This window comes from Pseudochaenichthys georgianus, unplaced genomic scaffold (genome assembly GCF_902827115.2).
Source record: "Pseudochaenichthys georgianus unplaced genomic scaffold, fPseGeo1.2 scaffold_1377_arrow_ctg1, whole genome shotgun sequence".
Classification (NCBI taxonomy): Eukaryota; Metazoa; Chordata; class Actinopteri; order Perciformes; family Channichthyidae; genus Pseudochaenichthys; species Pseudochaenichthys georgianus.
Window position 1 is genome coordinate 13,000 of NW_027262250.1, and position 22,846 is coordinate 35,845.

At 46.0% G+C, this 22,846-nt stretch overlaps 1 protein-coding gene across 1 annotated transcript; it reads right to left on the reverse strand.

Moving 5' to 3' along the window:
- Nucleotides 1-107: 107 nt before the first annotated feature.
- Nucleotides 108-22,732, reverse strand: shkbp1 (SH3KBP1 binding protein 1). The gene is made up of 14 exons (XM_034077190.2): nucleotides 22,577-22,732; nucleotides 21,852-21,932; nucleotides 20,567-20,737; nucleotides 19,920-20,010; nucleotides 13,962-14,152; nucleotides 13,458-13,573; nucleotides 10,563-10,650; nucleotides 9,857-9,973; nucleotides 8,939-9,109; nucleotides 5,234-5,389; nucleotides 5,006-5,102; nucleotides 4,422-4,606; nucleotides 2,796-2,898; nucleotides 108-2,268 (listed from the first exon to the last, which is right to left on the reverse strand). The coding sequence occupies exons 1-14, from the start codon at nucleotides 22,617-22,619 to the stop codon at nucleotides 1,521-1,523; spliced, it is 2,358 nt and encodes a 785-aa protein (XP_033933081.1). The 5' UTR covers nucleotides 22,620-22,732; the 3' UTR covers nucleotides 108-1,520.
- Nucleotides 22,733-22,846: the final 114 nt, after the last annotated feature.

The window sequence follows — 22,846 nt, forward strand, 5'->3', positions numbered from 1 at the left end:
GTCCTAACATTTCCTGTTGTTGTTGTTGTTGTTATTCAGAGACGTTTAAAGAATAGCTGGTCACTAGTTGATTAAATGCTTTTGAAATAAAAGGTTTTATGAGTCAGTTATTTTATTGTTTTTAATACAAAGTCGGTTATAAAAAACACGGTTATACAAACGAACCATCAAACGCGAATACTTCGTGTCTCTACATTCACTAGGAGCCGTTTCATAAAGCTTACACGAGAGCCACAGATGCTGTATTCACAGGCCGTAGGAAATATGGGAATCCAAAAGGAGAAGAAAACGAAGTGTGGAATGTTTTGTGTAAGCAGTGACAATTAGACATTAATGAAAACAAATATTCACAGCCTTTCCCAGGACAGGTGAAACATTCAGATGATGGGTGTTTTTTGGAGCTGCAGCTAACGATTCTTCTTCTTTAAGGTCCCCTATCATCCTCCTCTTCATCAGTATATCACAGGTCTCAGATATATCCAGAGCCTGTCTCTGATTGGCTGAAACACCAAACAGATCATTGCAGCATTACCCAGAATCCCCCCTGTTTCCAAAGTGCTGATTCTCTGTCTGTGACTTCAGATGAAGACAAGGAGCCCCTCCCCACGTAGCAGAGACATGGAGAAGTGGATTGTGCATAATAGGTGACCTTTAAAGTGTTCAGGAAAAGCCAATATATATTTTATTAAATCAGTAATGTCTGAGTTATTGTGTTGATTACTTTATCAACTGCGGGGTAGTATTATCTGTTATAATGTCATTTGTGAGATTAATATATGTTTTCTTTTAAAAGAAAATGTGTGAAGTAAAACAAAAAAAACATTTCGATGAAGCCGTAAATAGAAAATACAACAAAATGGTGCTTCAACAAACTGATGGTATAAATACTCACTAACCCAAACACGCAAAATGTGAAAAATACAACTCAGCAAATATACAATTATAACGTTTTCAATATTACTTTAAAGTATAATTATTTCCCCAAAAACAAAGTTATTTCCAGCAAATTATCAGTAAAATATGGAGTAAAAAAAAAGTTATACAGACATTTACATTTTTTAGATATCAGAAGTTAATTTGGCAGCATTGATGGTGAATTAGAGAACAAAAGCTGAGAGCTGATTGGCTGTGACGGTGAGGCGTTCAGGCTCAGGCTGAAGACTACGTGATTTTGAGCATCAGTGTGAATTTAGTCAGGACAAAAAACAAACTTTTTTAGCTTTTGTGTTTTAATAGCTCCCAGATAGAAAAGATTTGCTGACAAACAAAATATGAAAAGCTGATGTTAAAGTGATGTTAATATGACGTGTTAGGAATCCCATTGGACCAGGGAGATGCTGCCTTCAGGGTCCAACACAGGAATACGACATCCCAGCAGCTCTTTAATGATGAGGGCAGCTTTAGTGGAGACTTTCCGCCGTTTGAAATAGTTCTGTTTTCCTGCTGTTTCTTCTCCTCCTGACATCCAGTACATTAGTTAGACCTAAACTATAGCAACAAAGGATCAGTCTGACAGCCAATCAGAAGCTGGTTTCATTCATGTGTGGTTTGGGACTGGTGGGGGGTCCGGCGTTGGCAGGGGGGGTGTCAGAACTCTCCGTTGATGCCGGTGTTTCATCTGGAGACGTTTCATCGCCACGTCTTGGGGAGGCGGGCGCTTGGGAACGGGTCGGGCTCATAGTGGGGTGGGGGGCGGGGCTTGTAGGCGGAGTGGGCGTGGTCTTGCGATGCGGCGAAGAAGAAGAAGGCGATGAAGAGGAAGGCGTCAAGGACAACAACGACGATGAAGAAGGCGTTCCTGGCGTTCCTGGGGAGTTTCGTGCTCCGGGCGACACAGAGAAGGTGGTCGGCGTCCTGAGGCCAAACCTCGCCTCGAGTTCTGTGCACACGGCTAAGCTCCGCCTCCCGCCCTCTGGCCCAAACCCAGAAACCCCCGCCGCCTCGGAGCCTTTCGCCAACTCCTGGCAACGCTCCACGAAACTGCCTCGCCGCATCGACCCCCCCCACTCCCGCTGCCTGGGGGGCCGTGGGCTGGAGTTGTAGGCGGGGATAGCGAGGGGCTGTTGTTGTGGTTGTTGTTGTGGAGCTCCTGAGGCGGCGGGGTCTCGAGGGGCGGGTTTACAGAGAGGCACAGGGGGCGGGGCTTGTCGAGGGAGGCTGCCGCACAGAGAGGCAGAGGAACCAGAAGCTCCGCCTCCTCTGTGACCCCCCGCTGAAGGAGAGAGGAGGCGCTCCATCCGGAGGACGTCTCCGATCTGAGAGTACAGGCTGCGGGGACAGGAAGAGGTTAATAATACATCAGGAGCAACGTTAAAAAAACATTAGAAAGATTTGGAGGAATCGGCAAATCAGTAACTATTTCATCAAATATACTGCTATATTTTTTACATGTGTCGTATGGATATTCTGTACAAACTGTTAAGTCCACTGAGACAGATGTAACATTTGTGATATTGGGCTATAAATAAACACTGATTGATTGATTGACATTTATTATATTTGTATTGTATTTTTTACACATTTATAAATACATGTTTTTTACAGTAATTTGTCAGATTCTTATTTCCTTTTTTTGTATATTTATATGTCTTGTAAACATGTTTAATTTAATAACAGTGTTTCCAATAGTTGAACACTATTTCTATATCTGCTCTTATTTCTCTAACTGAAAACGGAGACAGTATACATTACTTTATGTCCACTTAAGAATGAGAACACCTCAAAAATACTGTATAAAATGTGTAGGTGTGATAAACTCCAGTCCCTTTAAAACATGGCGTGTGTTGTCACTGTACCTGCAGGTGGAGGCCCGGGGCGTGCTGTCAGGTGTTCGGGTCAGCGCCAAGTCACACTGGTCCAACAGCTCCAGAAGCTCCTCCTCTGTGGGCCCGCCCAGCGCTGAGGGACAGCCAATCAGAGAGCTCACATTACGACACATCACACGGCTTACATCACTCACACAGAGCTCACATCTATCAGCGACCAATCACAGAGCTCACATCACTCACTGACCAATCACAGAGCTCACATCACTAACTGACCAATCACAGAGCTCACATCCCTCACTGACCAATCACAGCGCTCACATCCCTCACTGACCAATCACAGAGCTCACATCACTCACCGACCAATCACAGAGCTCACATCACTTACCGACCAATCACAGAGCTCACATCACTTACTGACCAATCACAGAGCTCACATCACTTACTGACCAATCACAGAGCTCACATCACTCACCGACCAATCACAGAGCTCACATCACTTACTGACCAATCACAGAGCTCACATCACTTACAGACCAATCACAGAGCTCACATCACTCACCGACCAATCACAGAGCTCACATCACTCACCGACCAATCACAGAGCTCACATCACTTACCGACCAATCACAGAGCTCACATCACTTACCGACCAATCACAGAGCTCACATCACTTACTGATCAATCACAGAGCTCACATCACTTACTGACCAATCACAGAGCTCCCATCACTCACACAGAGCTCACATCTATCAGCGACCAATCACAGAGCTCAGATCCATCACTGACCAATCACAGAGCTCACATCACTCACACAGAGCTCACACCGATCAATCACAGAGCTCACGTCACTCACTGACCAATCACAGAGCTCACATCCCTCACTGACCAATCACAGAGCTCACATCCCTCACTGACCAATCACAGAGCTCACATCCCTCACTGACCAATCACAGAGCTCATATCTATGAGAGCATTTTTTAAGGTTTTCTCTTAAAATGCACAGAAACAGCTAAAATCATAAAGGAATGTAGAGGAAGACATTTCCTAAAGAAGCACGAGGATTAGTTAGTTAATTAAAACACCCGTCCTGATATCAGATCAACAGAATTCATTTTAAATCCTGATTAGAACACTGATGATCGGAGCAGATTTGTTCCACATTGAAAACAAGGATTGTGGGTTTAAATCAGGGGTGTCCAAACTACGGCCCGGGGGCCAAATGCGGCCTGCGGACCATTTGAATCGGCCCTCAGCAAATTCAACAAGTATAATGAAGCCCACAAATGAAACTTGTGCTTTTCTTATATTCTTAAATATAAATGTATGTATTACACACAAAACAACTAAAAAAGTGGTGCATTAAGTATTCATGTGTTAATAAGATCACTTTTCAATTAAAGTTGGAAACATTTTCTAACAAATCTTAGTTGATAAGAAAAAAGCCAAATGACTTATTTCCATAACAAGCTTGAAATACACCTTCATATTTATCCTTATTATTATTATTATTCTCACTCCGAGGCTTCTCGTGTTCTCGCTGAGCTGCCAGCACTCACACGCATCAAGTACCTACATCTGATTGATTTTGCTAACGTGTAACTTCTTATGACCGTCAGACGAGATGATGGAATATCGAGAGCGATCTGGTCTCACCTCTGATGTCCACCTTCCCGGCGATCTCCATGGCGGTGGTCAGGTCCCACATCTGGATGCTGCCGTTGCCATGGCCACTGAACAGGTAGCGCCGCGGCCGGGATCCGATGCGACTCGAACCCTCGCACTCGTGCACCATGAAGGCCGTGATGGAGGTGCCGTCCACCGAACGCACCTCACACACCCTGACACACACACACACACACACTGATCATCCAATCACATCACCATGTCGCTTTTATCCAAAGTGATTTACAATAAGTGCAAAAACCATAAAGATTCAAACTCTGAACACGGGACGGAAGATATGTTCCTGCTGATCTGTCACACACACACACACACACACACACACACACACACACACACACACACACACACACACACACACACACACACACACACACACACACACACACACACACACACACACACACACACACACACACACACACACACACACACACACACACACACACACACAACACACACACACACACACACACACACACACACACACACACACACACACACACACACACACACACACAACACACACACACACACACACACACACACACACACACCTCTTCCCGTTGGACGACAGCCTGACGTAGAGTTTATCGCTGTCAGGTACGACTCTCTGGATGAACACCTGCTGGTCGTCTCTCTCTCCGTACGGACCTGAAGACACAAAGCGTAAATCTGACCCTCTGACCTCTACATAACCTTTCGCGAGTAAATGTTTGTGTGTGTGTGTGTGTGTGTGTGTGTGTGTGTGTGTGTGTGTGTGTGTGTGTGTGCGTGCGTGTTACCTATCTCCGTCCCGGCGCTGCAGCCTCCGTGTCCGTCCACGTCGTCCAGGCTGAGGACCTTGAAGGATGTGAGCGGCGTGGAGCCGGGCTGCGTGGAGATCATCCCTCTGAAGCGCGTCACCGTCCAGGTGCGCACGTGGTTGTTATCGGCGCAAACTGAGAGAACACAGACAGGAATCTCTCTGTGACTCCAGACCAGGTGGTCCTCTAACTCGGACCTGAGACCAGGTGGTCCTCTAACTCGGACCTGAGACCAGGTGGTCCTCTAACTCGGACCTGAGACCAGGTGGTCCTCTAACTCGGACCTGAGACCAGGTGGTCCTCTAACTCGGACCTGAGACCAGGTGTTCCTCTAACTCGTACCTGAGACCAGGTGGTCCTCTAACTCGTACCTGAGACCAGGTGGTCCTCTAACTCGTACCTGAGACCAGGTGTTCCTCTAACTCGTACCTGAGACCAGGTGGTCCTCTAACTCGTACCTGAGACCAGGTGGTCCTCTAACTCGTACCTGAGACCAGGTGTTCCTCTAACTCGTACCTGAGACCAGGTGGTCCTCTAACTCGTACCTGAGACCAGGTGGTCCTCTAACTCGTACCTGAGACCGGGTGGTCCTCTAACTCGTACCTGAGACCGGGTGGTCCTCTAACTCGTACCTGAGACCAGGTGGTCCTCTAACTCGTACCTGAGACCAGGTGGTCCTCTAACTCGTACCTGAGACCAGGTGGTCCTCTAACTCGTACCTGAGACCAGGTGGTCCTCTAACTCGTACCTGAGACCAGGTGGTCCTCTAACTCGTACCAGAGACCAGGTGTTCCTCTAACTCGTACCTGAGACCAGGTGTTCCTCTAACACGTACCTGAGACCAGGTGGTCCTCTAACTCGTACCAGAGACCAGGTGTTCCTCTAACTCGTACCTGAGACCAGGTGGTCCTCTAACTCGTACCTGAGACCAGGTGGTCCTCTAACTCGTACCTGAGACCAGGTGGTCCTCTAACTCGTACCTGAGACCAGGTGGTCCTCTAACTCGTACCTGAGACCAGGTGTTCCTCTAACTCGTACCTGAGACCAGGTGTTCCTCTAACTCGTACCTGAGACCAGGTGGTCCTCTAACTCGTACCTGAGACCAGGTGGTCCTCTAACTCGTACCTGAGACCAGGTGGTCCTCTAACTCGTACCTCAGACCAGGTGTTCCTCTAACTCCTTGCTGTCTCTGAGGAACTGCACACTGCTAAAGCAGCCTCCCTCTCCTCTGTCCTCATCCTGTTGGACCTGTCTGCTGCATTCAACACGGTGAACCATCAGATCCTCCTTCACTCTCCAAGAACTTGGAGTTTCAGGCTCTGCACTTTCCCTCCTCACCTCATACCTCAAAGACCGCACCTACAGGGTAACTTGGAGAGGGTCCGAGTCCGACCCTTGTCAATTAACTACAGGGGTCCCTCAGGGCTCTGTCCTCGGTCCCCTCCTCTTCTCCCTGAACACAAACTCGCTCGGATCTGTCATTAGCCTGCATGGTTTTTCATACCACTGCTACGCTGACGACACCCAATGAGTCCTGCCCTTCCCCCGCTCAGAGACCCAGGTCGTCGCACGCATCTCTGCTTGTCCAGCTGACATCTCTCAGTGGATGTCTGCTCATCATCTCAAGCTCAACCTTGACAAAACTGAACTGCTTTTCCTTCCGGGAAAAGATTGTCCCACTCCTGACCTGACAATCAACATCGGCCCCTCTGTTGTTTCCCCGACTCAGACTGCAAGGACTCTGGGTGTGACCCTCGATAACAACCTGTCCTTCACTGCAAACATCGCTGCTACAACCCGCTGCTGCAGATACACGCTCTACAGCATCAGGAGGACGCGTCCCCAGCTGACCCAGAAAGCCTCGCAGGTTCTGGTCCAGGCTCTCGTCCCCTCACTAGACTACTGCAACTCCCTCCTGCTGGTCTGCCTGCATGTGCCATCCGACCTCTGCAGCTCATCCAGAATGCAGCGGCTCGTCTGGTCTTCAACCTTCCTACATGTTCCACCCCACTCCGCTCCTCCGCTCCCTCCACTGGCTTCCGGTAACTGCTAGAATCCACTTCAAGACACTGGTGCTTGGTACCATGCTGCGAATGGATCTGGCCCTTCCTACATCCAGGACATGGTTAAACCGTGCACCCCAGCACGTGCACTCCGCTCTGCATCAGCCAGACGACTCGCTGCACCCTCGCTGCGAGGGAGACCCAAGTTCCCATCAGCAGAAACACGTGGGTTTGCTGTCCTGGCTCCAAGATGGTGGAATGAGCTCCCATTGACATCAGGACAGCAGATAGCTCACACACCTTCCAGACTGAAACTCATCTCCTTCGACTCCACCTCGAGGATAGAACTGCTAACAAAGCACTTATATACTAACAAAGGACTGGCTTACCTAAAGCCAGCTGAGTAGCACTTGAAATGTTAGGCTCTATGAAACCTGATGTACTTTATGATTCTGTTTTCTTCAAGGTTGTATTTTGTTGGTCGAACGCACTTATTGTCAGTCGCTTTGGATAAAAGCGTCAGCTAAATGCAATGTAATGTAACTCGTACCTGAGACCAAGTGTTTCTGTAGCTCTTACCTGAGACCAGGTGTTTCAATAACTCATACCTGAGACCAGGTGTTTCTGTAGCTCTTACCTGAGATCAGGTGTTTCAATAACTCATACCTGAGACCAGGTGTTTCTGTAGCTCTTACCTGAGACCAGGTGTTTCTATAGGTCTTACCTGAGACCAGGTGTTTCAATAACTCATACCTGAGACCAGGTGTTTCTGTAGCTCTTACCTGAGACCAGGTGTTTCAATAACTCATACCTGAGACCAGGTGTTTCTGTAGCTCTTACCTGAGACCAGGTGTTTCTATAGCTCTTACCTGAGACCAGGTGTTTCAATAACTCATACCTGAGACCAGGTGTTTCTGTAGCTCTTACCTGAGACCAGGTGTTTCTATAGCTCTTACCTGAGACCAGGTGTCTCTGTAGCTCTTACCTGAGATCAGGTGTTTCAATAACTCATACCTGAGACCAGGTGTTTCTGTAGCTCTTACCTGAGACCAGGTGTTTCTATAGGTCTTACCTGAGACCAGGTGTTTCAATAACTCATACCTGAGACCAGGTGTTTCTGTAGCTCTTACCTGAGACCAGGTGTTTCAATAACTCATACCTGAGACCAGGTGTTTCTGTAGCTCTTACCTGAGACCAGGTGTTTCTATAGCTCTTACCTGAGACCAGGTGTCTCTGTAGCTCTTACCTGAGACCAGGTGTTTCAATAACTCATACCTGAGACCAGGTGTTTCTGTAGCTCTTACCTGAGACCAGGTGTTTCTATAGGTCTTACCTGAGACCAGGTGTTTCAATAACTCATACCTGAGACCAGGTGTTTCTGTAGCTCTTACCTGAGACCAGGTGTTTCAATAACTCATACCTGAGACCAGGTGTTTCTGTAACTCGTACCTGAGACCAGGTGTTTCTATAGCTCTTACCTGAGACCAGGTGTTTCTATAGCTCTTACCTGAGACCAGGTGTTTCTGTAACTCGTACCTGAGACCAGGTGTTTCTATAGGTCTTACCTGAGACCAGGTGTTTCAATAACTCATACCTGAGACCAGGTGTTTCTGTAGCTCTTACCTGAGACCAGGTGTTTCAATAACTCATACCTGAGACCAGGTGTCTCTGTAGCTCTTACCTGAGATCAGGTGTTTCTCCGACAGCATGATCTTGGTGACGGGGCTCCGGTGGACGGAGAAGGTCTGGAAGAGTTGCGGTCCCGAGCCCACGGTCTCCGGGTGCTGAACGATGACCCGGACCGACCCGGAGCTGGTCCCGTACGCAATCTCGATCCAGTTCCCGCTGTCACCTGAACACACCACCACGTCTCAGGTGAATCACTGACGTCAGGTTTCTCTGTACCCGATTTGTGGCTGGAACCTAAACCACTTTAAAGAGCCTTTTTGATCAGTGTTGAAAAATAAGATATCTTACCTATATTATAATTAGCTATGCATGGATAACTATGATGCGCTTTGCTCGTTAAATGCAGTCTTTTAACCCATTCCTGAACACCATTTGCCATTTTGATATTTTAATTTGAAGTATAATATCAAAAGTCTTTACATCGCACTTTTTTTTGATACCGCACTTCAAACCCAAGCGGTTGCTTACAGAGGGAAAGCATATATACTACAAATGCTTTTAGCGGCAGCCATCAAGTGCATCACGTACAGATAACGACTGGATCCTGGAGGATCGGAGTTATGCGACATGGAGGACACACACACAGCTTCAGAAACCATCCTTTTCAAAGAGACGGAGGCATGCAACGCCTCTGCTACTAACATACTGTAGTATACACTTAATACAATATGATCCCCTAAACTACCGCACCTTAATATCTTGATCCATTTGTTTATTCTTTTCTGCCCTTAATTGTTATTATTTATGACTATGCATGTTTTGTTGTTGTTTTTTCCTCACTTATTTAGTTTCTTCTGTCTGCTGTATTTACCGTTTGATCTTGTTTATTATGTCTGTAGTGGTTTTGCACGATGCCCTGTATGTGCGTACTAGAAAGAGTGTAAGGAAAGCAGTATATAGAGCAGCGTACTGGTTTTGGGCGTGAGGTAGACACTGAGGGCGGTGATGGCGTCTTCAGTCGGGTCTCTGTACAACTCGGTCACCAGCAGATCGTTGTCCTTCATCCTCAGAGGGAACTTCTGCACGTCTACCTCACAAACAAACAGGTTATTTATTTGTACACGTGGGTAGATTTGGTTTGCAGGTAAAAGACAAGGGATCCATTATGACATTATGAAACAACACAGACAGCACGGACCTCCTGCTCCGTCACATCTAAAAACCTGTTAAGTGAAATAAAGTGAAATAAATGAAATAAATACATTTCCGCTTGAAAAAAATAATAATTATGATTTTTCATGGGGATTTAATTTTTTTCAAGTGGCGGAAATGGGCTTCCATAATAAAATAAATAAAAATAAAATAAATAAAATAAATAAAATAAATAAAATAAATAAATAAATAAATAAAATAAATAAAATAAATAAAATAAATAAATAAATAAATAAAAATAAAATAATAAAATAAAATAAACATATTAAATTAAATAAAGTTGAAAAAAAAAATGTAAAAAATTAAATATATAAAGTATACATATTAATATATTACTGATGAAATGTGATGTTTGCTCTAAGTGTGCAGAGTAAAACAGTACTGATTCTTCGTGATGCGAGTGTTATGATATTTCCCCAGGTTACGAACTTCCGTCATCCCACACTCAGATCCTAGCCTCTCACCGATGTAGTAGATGGAGCCGTTGTTGCAGCCGAGGATCAGGAAGGAGCCGGCGGTGTCGTAGCTGCTGATGGGAACCACGTCCTGATTCTGAACACACACAACATTAAAGACACCCACAAAAAACCCTGATGGACCTCAAGGAGGAACCGGGTCTGATTGAGACGGATATAACGGAGTGCACATGGAGAGGGATTTGAGATGTGTCCTGGGTCTCGACTCTCGAGATGACCCAGAATCAGATCCAGTTGAAATGCATTAGTCTCCAGCCACCTGCATCATTATTCCAGCATGCATCAATAATTAAAGGAAGAACCTAATTAAAGATTATTTGTGGGCTTTGTAAAGATCTGTAATATCTTTATAAAAGCCTTCTGTGTAGAAGAAATCATCCTCACTCTACCACCCACCTGTTAACAGATTGTTTAAAGGCTTTCTGGATCAAGGGGCTGAATGAGAACACCACGAGAATGCCGTCTGTCACCGAGAGCTTTTTAATAACCGTTCAAATGTGTCACTGCGTGGAAAACAGTGGTGGGACGTATGCAGTGTTATGAGTTGTTGTAGACGGTCTTCTATCTAGTAAAAAACATCGCTGGTTTAACGGTCTGAGAAAAGCTTGGATGTTAATTTGTGTGTCTTTCTTATCAATTTGATTCATTTTGTAAATGTTAGTGTAATTAGACAAGACTACTAGACTAGCGTATTATCTGGATAGCGAAATGTAGAATGTTTCATATTTGGGATGTGAGTCACATGACCACACAGGTCAGAGGGCATTGCCATGGCATTGTGGGTAAGGGGCAACATGGCGGCATGCCGTTGAAATCAAGCCCCCGGGAAGTGCGCCGGACTCTGAGGCAAAAATCCGTAGTGTCCAAACGGCGGTACTACAAGTCCGTGACGTCACCGGCCCAGAAAGACTTTTCCCCATTGACTAACATCGGGAAAGAGACGTCTGTAAATCAGCGGATAACTTCCCAGTATGAACTATCTTATAGCCCTTATTAGAATCATTAAGTCCTTAAAGTTGCAAAATGCACTAAAAGCTGAATCTTGATTTATTTTCCATTCATTCTAGTGAGCAGAGAGTGGGCGCTCGGGGGGCGGGGCTTAAGGGGCGCATGCTCTTTGAGCGCACATACGGGTTCTTCTGTTCTGACAGCATGACGGGTAACCTGTGACGTTTCGCTCTCTCAAACGTTGGGCCATTTTGTCCTCTGCACCAATGAGCAGCTCTCATAGGAAAGAACGAAACCCCGCCTCCCACGCTGCATCCAGTTCCTATTAAACATCCATGAGGCGCACACGATAAATGTTTCTCATTTGTTCATACGTGCGTGTTAATATTTAAGAGTGTGCTTTACACTTTTTTTTGTACGGTTTGTGTAAATTGATTATTTTGTGACCCACGTTTTCATTTTGCTAATGTGCTAGCGGTTTATCAATGGTTCCGTTGCTTCCCGTTGCTCGTGCTGAAAGTTGAGAAATGTTCAACTTTTCAAGCGTCGACGGAAGCGCCAGCCAGTCAAATCATATGCCAGTACAAGCACTAGCCAATCAAATCATATGCCAGTACAAGCGCTAGCCAATCAAATCATATGCCAGTACAAGCGCCAGCCAATCAAATCATATGCCAGTAGAAGCGCCAGCCAATCAAATCATATGCCAGTACAAGCACTAGCTAATCAAATCATATGCCAGTACAAGCGCCAGCCAATCAAATCATATGCCAGTACAAGCGCCAGCCAATCAAATCATATGCCAGTACAAGCACTAGCCAATCAAATCATATGCCAGTACAAGCACTAGCTAATCAAATCATATGCCAGTACAAGCGCCAGCCAATCAAATCATATGCCAGTACAAGCACTAGCCAATCAAATCATATGCCAGTACAAGCACTAGCTAATCAAATCATATGCCAGTACAAGCACTAGCTAATCAAATCATATGCCAGTACAAGCGCCAGCCAATCAAATCATATGCCAGTACAAGCGCCAGCCAATCAAATCATATGCCAGTACAAGCGCCAGCCAATCAAATCATATGCCAGTACAAGCTCTAGCCAATCAAATCATATGCCAGTACAAGCTCTAGCCAATCAAATCATATGCCAGTACAAGCTCTAGCCAATCAAATCATATGCCAGTACAAGCTCTAGCCAATCAAATCATATGCCAGTACAAGCGCCAGCCAATCAAATCATATGCCAGTACAAGCGCCAGCCAATCAAATCATATGCCAGTACAAGCGCCTAGCCAATCAAATCATATGCCAGTACAAGCGCCTAGCCAATCAAATCATATGCCAGTACAAGCTCTAGCCAATCAAATCATATGCCAGTACAAGCGCCAGCCAATCAAATCATATGCCAGTACAAGCGCCTAGCCAATCAAATCATATGCCAGTACAAGCACTAGCCAATCAAATCATATGCCAGTACAAGCACTAGCCAATCAAATCATATGCCAGTACAAGCGCCAGCCAATCAAATCATATGCCAGTACAAGCACTAGCCAATCAAATTATATGCCAGTACAAGCACTAGCCAATCAAATCATATGCCAGTACAAGCGCCAGCCAATCAAATCATATGCCAGTACAAGCACTAGCCAATCAAACCGCGTGCCTGTGTGTCCGGGGCGGGAGATTCATGTGATGGTTGTTGGTCGCGCACCAGACACGCCCACCGTCACGCTTCAACGCGACGGAACCGTGTGGACGCACCGTAAGAGACTGAAACAACTTAATGTACACTTTGAATTGTTCATTTCTTATAGTTTAGTCTTCGGAGAAAGAGAGCGAGAGAATACAACTTCAAAAGACATCAGAATGTCCGTGGCCTTATTTATTGGACCGGTGCAGCTGGTGTGGATAAGAGCGTCTCCACCCACCTGCCAGTGTTTGGTGACGGCGTTCCAGACCCCCACCTTCCCCGCGTGGCTGGTGGCGATCAGCTGGTTACCAACGAAGAAGAGAGCCTCCACCGGCACGTTGAGACTGAAGACGCCTGCAGGAGGAACAGGTGAGACACTCAGAGGACCTCATCTGATTGGTGGTTTCAATCAGCCGCCCTTCGTGCTGGGGAAAACTACTATAAGATGAAACCGATAGAATAAAAATGATAATCAAAAAGCAAATGCATAGAAGCACGTTTTGGGCTTTTCTTCAAATTATTAAAACATACTTTTGGACTAAATAAAAATAATCAGGAGAGAACTAAAACATTTAGGGCCTGAAAAACAAGTCAAATAATGTAAAACTAAACATTACAGAAGAACTTTTTAACTTCTTAATTTCTCCCCGGGATAACGTCAGTGTTTCTTTTAGTATTGGAGTGTTTTAAATCCAGAGTGTGTTTCCTCTCTACAGATCTCGAGTACGTGTTGACGTCTCACCGATCTCGTTTCCGTTCCCGTCGGGGCAGATGGCCCACAGGATGATCTCCGTCCCCGACGCCACGGCCACCATCTTGTCGTTGTCTCCCAGCGAGCCGGCCATCACCTTCGCGTTCAGAGCCACCCTGTCGATCACCCAGTCCAGCCGGGGGGAGGTGAACACCTGCTGCCAGCCCGTAGACTCCTTCACCCTGAGGGGGGGGGGGGGGGGGCAATGTTATGGTAACTATGGTACCACAGCTTCAAGGTCTGCTATCATGCGATTATTAGGCAGATATTATGGATAGAAAAACATGTCTGAAATGTATTTTAGAAACCCCTCACATCCTCCGTTTCAGCCCGTTAGAGAAACGCTGCCTCCGGGTCCTTAGCTTGAAGAAAGAAAACGATAAGAGGAGGGGGAGCGCGTGCCTGCTCAGAATTCTACTTGATACAGCTGAATGCTGCCGTGACTAAACCCCACATCCTGTTCCAAACCACATCAAGGATCCTCTCTGAAACAGGATGGAGCTCAAACTCTTTCCCTCTCAGGTTTACCACCAGGTGACTTCCTTTTTACTTCCTGCTTCTTCACACACTCTCTCCAGCACAGGTTAGCTCTGAGTGCTAGCATGCTAATGTAAACACAGACCATATTACGTCCACAACACGTCTCATTGTTTCTGACAGCAGCGTTTCTGATTGGCCCGTGGGGGTAAAGCCCGCCCACATTTCCGATAGTACAAATGTGGATCAGCTCCGTTGTTCCCCCGTCTTTAGAGATTTGGGTACGGAGGAAAGGAGATGGGGTTTTGTTTTCTGACACTTTGTGAGTCTCCTGACGCACCGGGGACACACCGGGGACACATGGTGATGTAGAAGAGACATGAAGAAGAGGGGACACATGTTGATGTAGAGGAGACATGAAGAAGAGGGGACACATGTTGATGGAGAAGAGACATGAAGAAGAGGGGACACATGTTGATGTAGAAGAGACATGAAGAAGAGGGGACACATGTTGATGTAGAAGAGACATGAAGAAGAGGGGACACATGTTGATGTAGAAGAGACATGGAAGAAGAGGGGACACATGTTGATGTAGAGAGACATGAAGAAGAGGGGACACATGTTGATGTAGAAGAGACATGAAGAAGAGGGGACACATGTTGATGTAGAAGAGACATGAAGAAGAGGGGACACATGTTGATGTAGAAGAGACATGAAGAAGAGGGGACACATGTTGATGTAGAAGAGACATGAAGAAGAGGGGACACATGTTGATGTAGAAGAGACATGAAGAAGAGGGGACACATGTTGATGTAGAAGAGACATGGAAGAAGAGGGGACACATGTTGATGTAGAGAGACATGAAGAAGAGGGGACACCTGTTGATGTAGAAGAGACATGAAGAAGAGGGGACACATGTTGATGTAGAAGAGACATGAAGAAGAGGGGACACATGTTGATGTAGAAGAGACATGAAGAAGAGGGGACACATGTTGATGTAGAAGAGACATGAAGAAGAGGGGACACATGTTGATGTAGAGGAGACATGAAGAAGAGGGGACACATGTTGATGTAGAAGAGACATGAAGAAGAGGGGACACATGTTGATGTAGAAGAGACATGAAGAAGAGGGGACACATGTTGATGTAGAAGAGACATGAAGAAGAGGGGACACATGTTGATGTAGAAGAGACATGAAGAAGAGGGGACACATGTTGATGTAGAGGAGACATGGAGAAGAGGGGACACATGTTGATGTAGAAGAGACATGAAGAAGAGGGGACACATGTTGATGTAGAAGAGACATGAAGAAGAGGGGACACATGTTGATGTAGAAGAGACATGAAGAAGAGGGGACACATGTTGATGTAGAAGAGACATGAAGAAGAGGGGACACATGTTGATGTAGAAGAGACATGGAGAAGAGGGGACACATGTTGATGTAGAAGGAGACATGAAGAAGAGGGGACACATGTTGATGTAGAAGAGACATGAGAAGAGGGGACACATGTTGATGTAGAAGAGACATGAAGAAGAGGGGACACATGTTGATGTAGAAGGAGACATGAAGAAGAGGGGACACATGTTGATGTAGAAGAGACATGAAGAAGAGGGGACACATGTTGATGTAGAGGAGACATGAAGAAGAGGGGACACATGTTGATGTAGAAGAGACATGAAGAAGAGGGGACACATGTTGATGTAGAAGAGACATGAAGAAGAGGGGACACATGTTGATGTAGAAGAGACATGAAGAAGAGGGGACACATGTTGATGTAGAAGAGACATGAAGAAGAGGGGACACATGTTGATGTAGAAGAGACATGAAGAAGAGGGGACACATGTTGATGTAGAAGAGACATGAAGAAGAGGGGACACATGTTGATGTAGAAGAGACATGAAGAAGAGGGGACACATGTTGATGTAGAAGAGACATGAAGAAGAGGGGACACATGTTGATGTAGAAGAGACATGAAGAAGAGGGGACACATGTTGATGTAGAAGAGACATGAAGAAGAGGGGACACATGTTGATGTAGAAGAGACATGAAGAAGAGGGGACACATGTTGATGTAGAAGAGACATGAAGAAGAGGGGACACATGTTGATGTAGAAGAGACATGAAGAAGAGGGGACACATGTTGATGTAGAAGAGACATGAAGAAGAGGGGACACATGTTGATGTAGAAGAGACATGAAGAAGAGGGGACACATGTTGATGTAGAAGAGACATGAAGAAGAGGGGACACATGTTGATGTAGAAGAGACATGAAGAAGAGGGGACACATGTTGATGTAGAAGAGACATGAAGAAGAGGGGACACATGTTGATGTAGAAGAGACATGAAGAAGAGGGGACACATGTTGATGTAGAAGGAGACATGAAGAAGAGGGGACACATGTTGATGTAGAAGAGACATGAAGAAGAGGGGACACATGTTGATGTAGAAGAGACATGAAGAAGAGGGGACACATGTTGATGTAGAAGAGACATGAAGAAGAGGGGACACATGTTGATGTAGAAGAGACATGGAGAAGAGGGGACACATGTTGATGAAGAAGAGACATGAAGAAGAGGGGACACATGTTGATGTAGAAGAGACATGGAAGAAGAGGGGACACATGTTGATGTAGAAGAGACATGAAGAAGAGGGGACACATGTTGATGTAGAAGAGACATGAAGAAGAGGGGACACATGTTGATGTAGAAGAGACATGAAGAAGAGGGGACACATGTTGATGTAGAAGAGACATGAAGAAGAGGGGACACATGTTGATGTAGAAGAGACATGAAGAAGAGGGGACACATGTTGATGTAGAAGAGACATGAAGAAGAGGGGACACATGTTGATGTAGAAGAGACATGAAGAAGAGGGGACACATGTTGATGTAGAAGAGACATGAAGAAGAGGGGACACATGTTGATGTAGAAGAGACATGAAGAAGAGGGGACACATGTTGATGTAGAAGAGACATGAAGAAGAGGGGACACATGTTGATGTAGAAGAGACATGAAGAAGAGGGGACACATGTTGATGTAGAAGAGACATGAAGAAGAGGGGACGCATGTTGATGTAGAAGAGACATGAAGAAGAGGGGACACATGTTGATGTAGAAGAGACATGAAGAAGAGGGGACACATGTTGATGTAGAAGAGACATGAAGAAGAGGGGACACATGTTGATGTAGAGAGACATGAAGAAGAGGGGACACATGTTGATGTAGAAGAGACATGAAGAAGAGGGACACATGTTGATGTAGAAGAGACATGGAGAAGAGGGGACACATGTTGATGTAGAAGAGACATGAAGAAGAGGGGACACATGTTGATGTAGAAGAGACATGAAGAAGAGGGGACACATGTTGATGTAGAAGAGACATGAAGAAGAGGGGACACATGTTGATGGAGAAGAGACATGAAGAAGAGGGGACACATGTTGATGTAGAAGAGACATGAAGAAGAGGGGACACATGTTGATGTAGAAGAGACATGAAGAAGAGGGGACACATGTTGATGTAGAAGAGACATGAAGAAGAGGGGACACATGTTGATGTAGAAGAGACATGAAGAAGAGGGGACACATGTTGATGTAGAAGAGACATGAAGAAGAGGGGACACATGTTGATGTAGAAGAGACATGAAGAAGAGGGGACACATGTTGATGTAGAGAGACATGAGAAGAGGGGACACATGTTGATGTAGAAGAGACATGAAGAAGAGGGGACACATGTTGATGTAGAAGAGACATGAAGAAGAGGGGACACATGTTGATGTAGAAGAGACATGGAGAAGAGGGGACACGTGTTGATGTAGAAGAGACATGAAGAAGAGGGGACACATGTTGATGTAGAAGAGACATGAAGAAGAGGGGACACATGTTGATGTAGAAGAGACATGAAGAAGAGGGGACACATGTTGATGTAGAAGAGACATGAAGAAGAGGGGACACATGTTGATGTATAAGAGACATGAAGAAGAGGGGACACATGTTGATGTAGAAGAGACATGAAGAAGAGGGGACACATGTTGATGTAGAAGAGACATGAAGAAGAGGGGACACATGTTGATGTAGAAGAGACATGAAGAAGAGGGGACACATGTTGATGTAGAAGAGACATGAGAAGAGGGGACACGTGTTGATGTAGAAGAGACATGAAGAAGAGGGGACACATGTTGATGTAGAAGAGACATGAAGAAGAGGGGACACATGTTGATGTAGAAGAGACATGAAGAAGAGGGGACACATGTTGATGTGGAAGAGACATGAAGAAGAGGGGACACATGTTGATGTATAAGAGACATGAAGAAGAGGGGACACATGTTGATGTAGAAGAGACATGAAGAAGAGGGGACACATGTTGATGTAGAGGAGACATGAAGAAGAGGGGACACATGTTGATGTAGAAGAGACATGAAGAAGAGGGGACACATGTTGATGTAGAAGAGACATGAAGAAGAGGGGACACATGTTGATGTAGAAGAGACATGAAGAAGAGGGGACACATGTTGATGTAGAAGAGACATGAAGAAGAGGGGACACATGTTGATGTAGAAGAGACATGAAGAAGAGGGGACACGTGTTGATGTAGAAGAGACATGAAGAAGAGGGGACACATGTTGATGTAGAAGAGACATGAAGAAGAGGGGACACATGTTGATGTGGAAGAGACATGAAGAAGAGGGGACACATGTTGATGTGGAAGAGACATGAAGAAGAGGGGACACATGTTGATGTATAAGAGACATGAAGAAGAGGGGACACATGTTGATGTAGAGGAGACATGAAGAAGAGGGGACACATGTTGATGTAGAAGAGACATGAAGAAGAGGGGACACATGTTGATGTAGAAGAGACATGAAGAAGAGGGGACACATGTTGATGTAGAAGAGACATGGAGAAGAGGGGACACGTGTTGATGTAGAAGAGACATGAAGAAGAGGGGACACATGTTGATGTAGAAGAGACATGAAGAAGAGGGGACACATGTTGATGTGGAAGAGACATGAAGAAGAGGGGACACATGTTGATGTAGAAGAGACATGGAGAAGAGGGGACACATGTTGATGTAGAAGAGACATGAAGAAGAGGGGACACATGTTGATGTAGAAGAGACATGAAGAAGAGGGGACACATGTTGATGTGGAAGAGACATGAAGAAGAGGGGACACATGTTGATGTGGAAGAGACATGAAGAAGAGGGGACACATGTTGATGTAGAAGAGACATGAAGAAGAGGGGACACATGTTGATGTAGAAGAGACATGAAGAAGAGGGGACACATGTTGATGTAGAAGAGACATGAAGAAGAGGGGACACAAGTTGATGTAGAAGAGACATGAAGAAGAGGGGACACATGTTGATGTAGAAGAGACATGAAGAAGAGGGGACACATGTTGATGTAGAAGAGACATGAAGAAGGTGACCTTTAAGCTGCTACGACCAGGTGCAGCTCGTCCCCCTGAGTGAACTCACCTGTAGCAGACGACAAACTGAGCGTAGGCCACAGCGATCCAGTTGTGGTGACCACAGATGATCCGCACCATGCCGGTGTCTGAGAGCTGCCCTGCACACACACACACACACACACACACACACACACACACACACACACACACACACACACACACACACACACACACACACACACACACACACACACACACACACACACACACACACACACACACACACACACACACACACACACACACACACACACACACACACACACACACACACACACACACACACACACACACACACACACACACACACACACACACACATTATATACTCTGCTTTGGTCACCTCCCCTGCATTTTAGCTTATTACGATTATTCAGGAATGTGTGTTAAAAGCTTTAGATTAAACTAACTCAACTGTTCATGTTTGTAAAATATTAATCTAGTCAATTATTAAGTCAATTAAAATCTCAATTTTCTGTCAATAAGTATTCACCGTGAGGATATGACTGGCGGCTGTATCATATGGTCGCGTGTATCATGGTACAGTATGGTGTATGATGGCATAGTATGGCATGTTAAGGCATGGCAGCTTATTGTACGGTACAGTATAGTATATTATATTATGGTATGTTACGGTGTGGTGTGTTCTGGTACCTCCGGGGGTCCGCTCCTCGGTGCTGACCCTCCCCAGGATGCCAGAGTTCCCCAGGTTTGGAGGCATGGTGTTGCTTCGTCTCACCGGCGCTCGCTCTGCCGACGCCGCTCGACCCGCCATGAACTGAGAGCCGGCCACGCTGTGACGGTTACGCCGCTTCGCTGGGTACACTGAGGCAGACAGGAAGTGAAGGCACAGACAGGAAGTGAGGGCACAGACAGGAAGTGAGGGCACAGAGAGGAAGTGAGGGCACGGACAGGAAGTGAGGGCACGGACAGGAAGTGAGGGCACGGACGGGAAGTGAGGGCACGGACGGGAAGTGAGGACACAGAGAGGAAGTGAGGGCACGGACAGGAAGTGAGGGTCCAGACAGGAAGTGAGGGTACAGACAGGAAGTGAGGGCACGGACGGGAAGTGAGGGCACAGACAGGAAGTGAGGGCACGGACAGGAAGTGAGGGCACGGACAGGAAGTGAGGGCACAGACAGGAAGTGAAGGCACAGACAGGAAGTGAGGGCACAGACAGGAAGTGAGGGCACGGACGGGAAGTGAGGGCACAGACAGGAAGTGAGGGCACGGACAGGAAGTGAGGGCACGGACAGGAAGTGAGGGCACGGATGGGAAGTGAGGACACAGAGAGGAAGTGAGGGCACGGACAGGAAGTGAGGGTCCAGACAGGAAGTGAGGGCACAGACAGGAAGTGAGGACACGGACAGGAAGTGAGGACACGGACGGGAAGTGAGGACACAGACGGGAAGTGAGGGCACGGACGGGAAGTGAGGGCACAGACAGGAAGTGAGGGCACAGACAGGAAGTGAGGGCACGGACGGGAAGTGAGGGCACAGACAGGAAGTGAGGACACAGACAGGAAGTGAGGGTACAGACAGGAAGTGAGGGCACGGACAGGAAGTGAGGACACGGACAGGAAGTGAGGACACAGACAGGAAGTGAGGACAAAGTAGAGGATAGTTAATTATTTTCAGCATTAGTATTATTACACTCATATTGTAATATACATATTTTTAGTTATTGTTTTACATTGTACAACACTGTCCACTTCTTTACTTTAAGTTCTCCATGTGTGTATACATATTTTTATATTATTATTGTTTAGTTAATTATTTCATTTGTATTCTATTTTATTAAATGTTATCTTAAGTATCCCAACAGTGCTTTTCTTTGGCGATGTGTGTACGGAAACCAAAGGTGTGTGTTCCGCTCCTCTTCAGCCCAGCAGGAGCATTACACGTCAAACCACAGATGAAAGTGAGCGACGGCGGCGCACCTGGGGGAGGCAGGTAGCCGTTGAACAGCACGTTTCCACAGGACGATCTGTCCAGCTCGTCACACAGCTGCAGCTTACGCACTTCAACACAAAGAGACGCTTCATCAGAGACGACAACACAGAGCAAGATATCCACAAAGAGAGTCTGGCTGCCGTGAACCTGGCCACGCTGATTACCCACAGCTACTAGTGTAGAGTCCGGTCCCAGCACGCAGAGGGGTGTGGGGGTTAGGAGGATGTTGAATCCAAATATGGCAGTTCTGAGTCCCACAAAATACAAAAATTACCTGAAATTCTTCAATAGTGTTTTTATTTTTTACGGTTTAGAGATGTATCTTTCTCTCTAAGGCTGGTTTATTTCTATTTCAATTTATTTCTACTCCTTGAACGTGTCCTCATGTGCAATGCCTTGTGTTCTCTGCTGCTGAAACAACAGAAATCCCCAAATTGGATTCATAAAGTACTTTGATCTCATCTTAAGCCCCGCCCACCTACGGCACAAACACGACCGCTTTCTGGTTAAATCTGCATTTCCTGTATTTGCCTTTAATCCACCAGCTACACCCAGACGTTACGCTTCACTGTGTTCTCACGTATTACGGTTTGTGAGCCGTGGGACTTTGACACATTTAACATTTGACTTTTAAGATCTTATTTCCGTGGGTTTTATCTTCCCAGATGTCGTTTTAAAGTTCACGTTGCATTTCCAACGTCTCCACTCTCACCCAGCGGCGTGATGCCGTAGAACTCGGCCTCGTGCATGAGCATGTGCACGTTGATGGAGCGCGGGTACAGCTCTTTGGTGCGCAGGAAGTTGAGGATGGTGGCGAACAGAGACGGGTCTCTGTCGATGAAGATCTGCAGGGAGACGTTGAGATGAGTGTCACACGGTTAGCAGGAAGTAAAACTGAAGATTAACTCAAAAAGGAACCGGAAGATAAACCAAGAATATCCCTTTGTGCATTTCATTCCAATACAAAGAGGTTTTACATTAC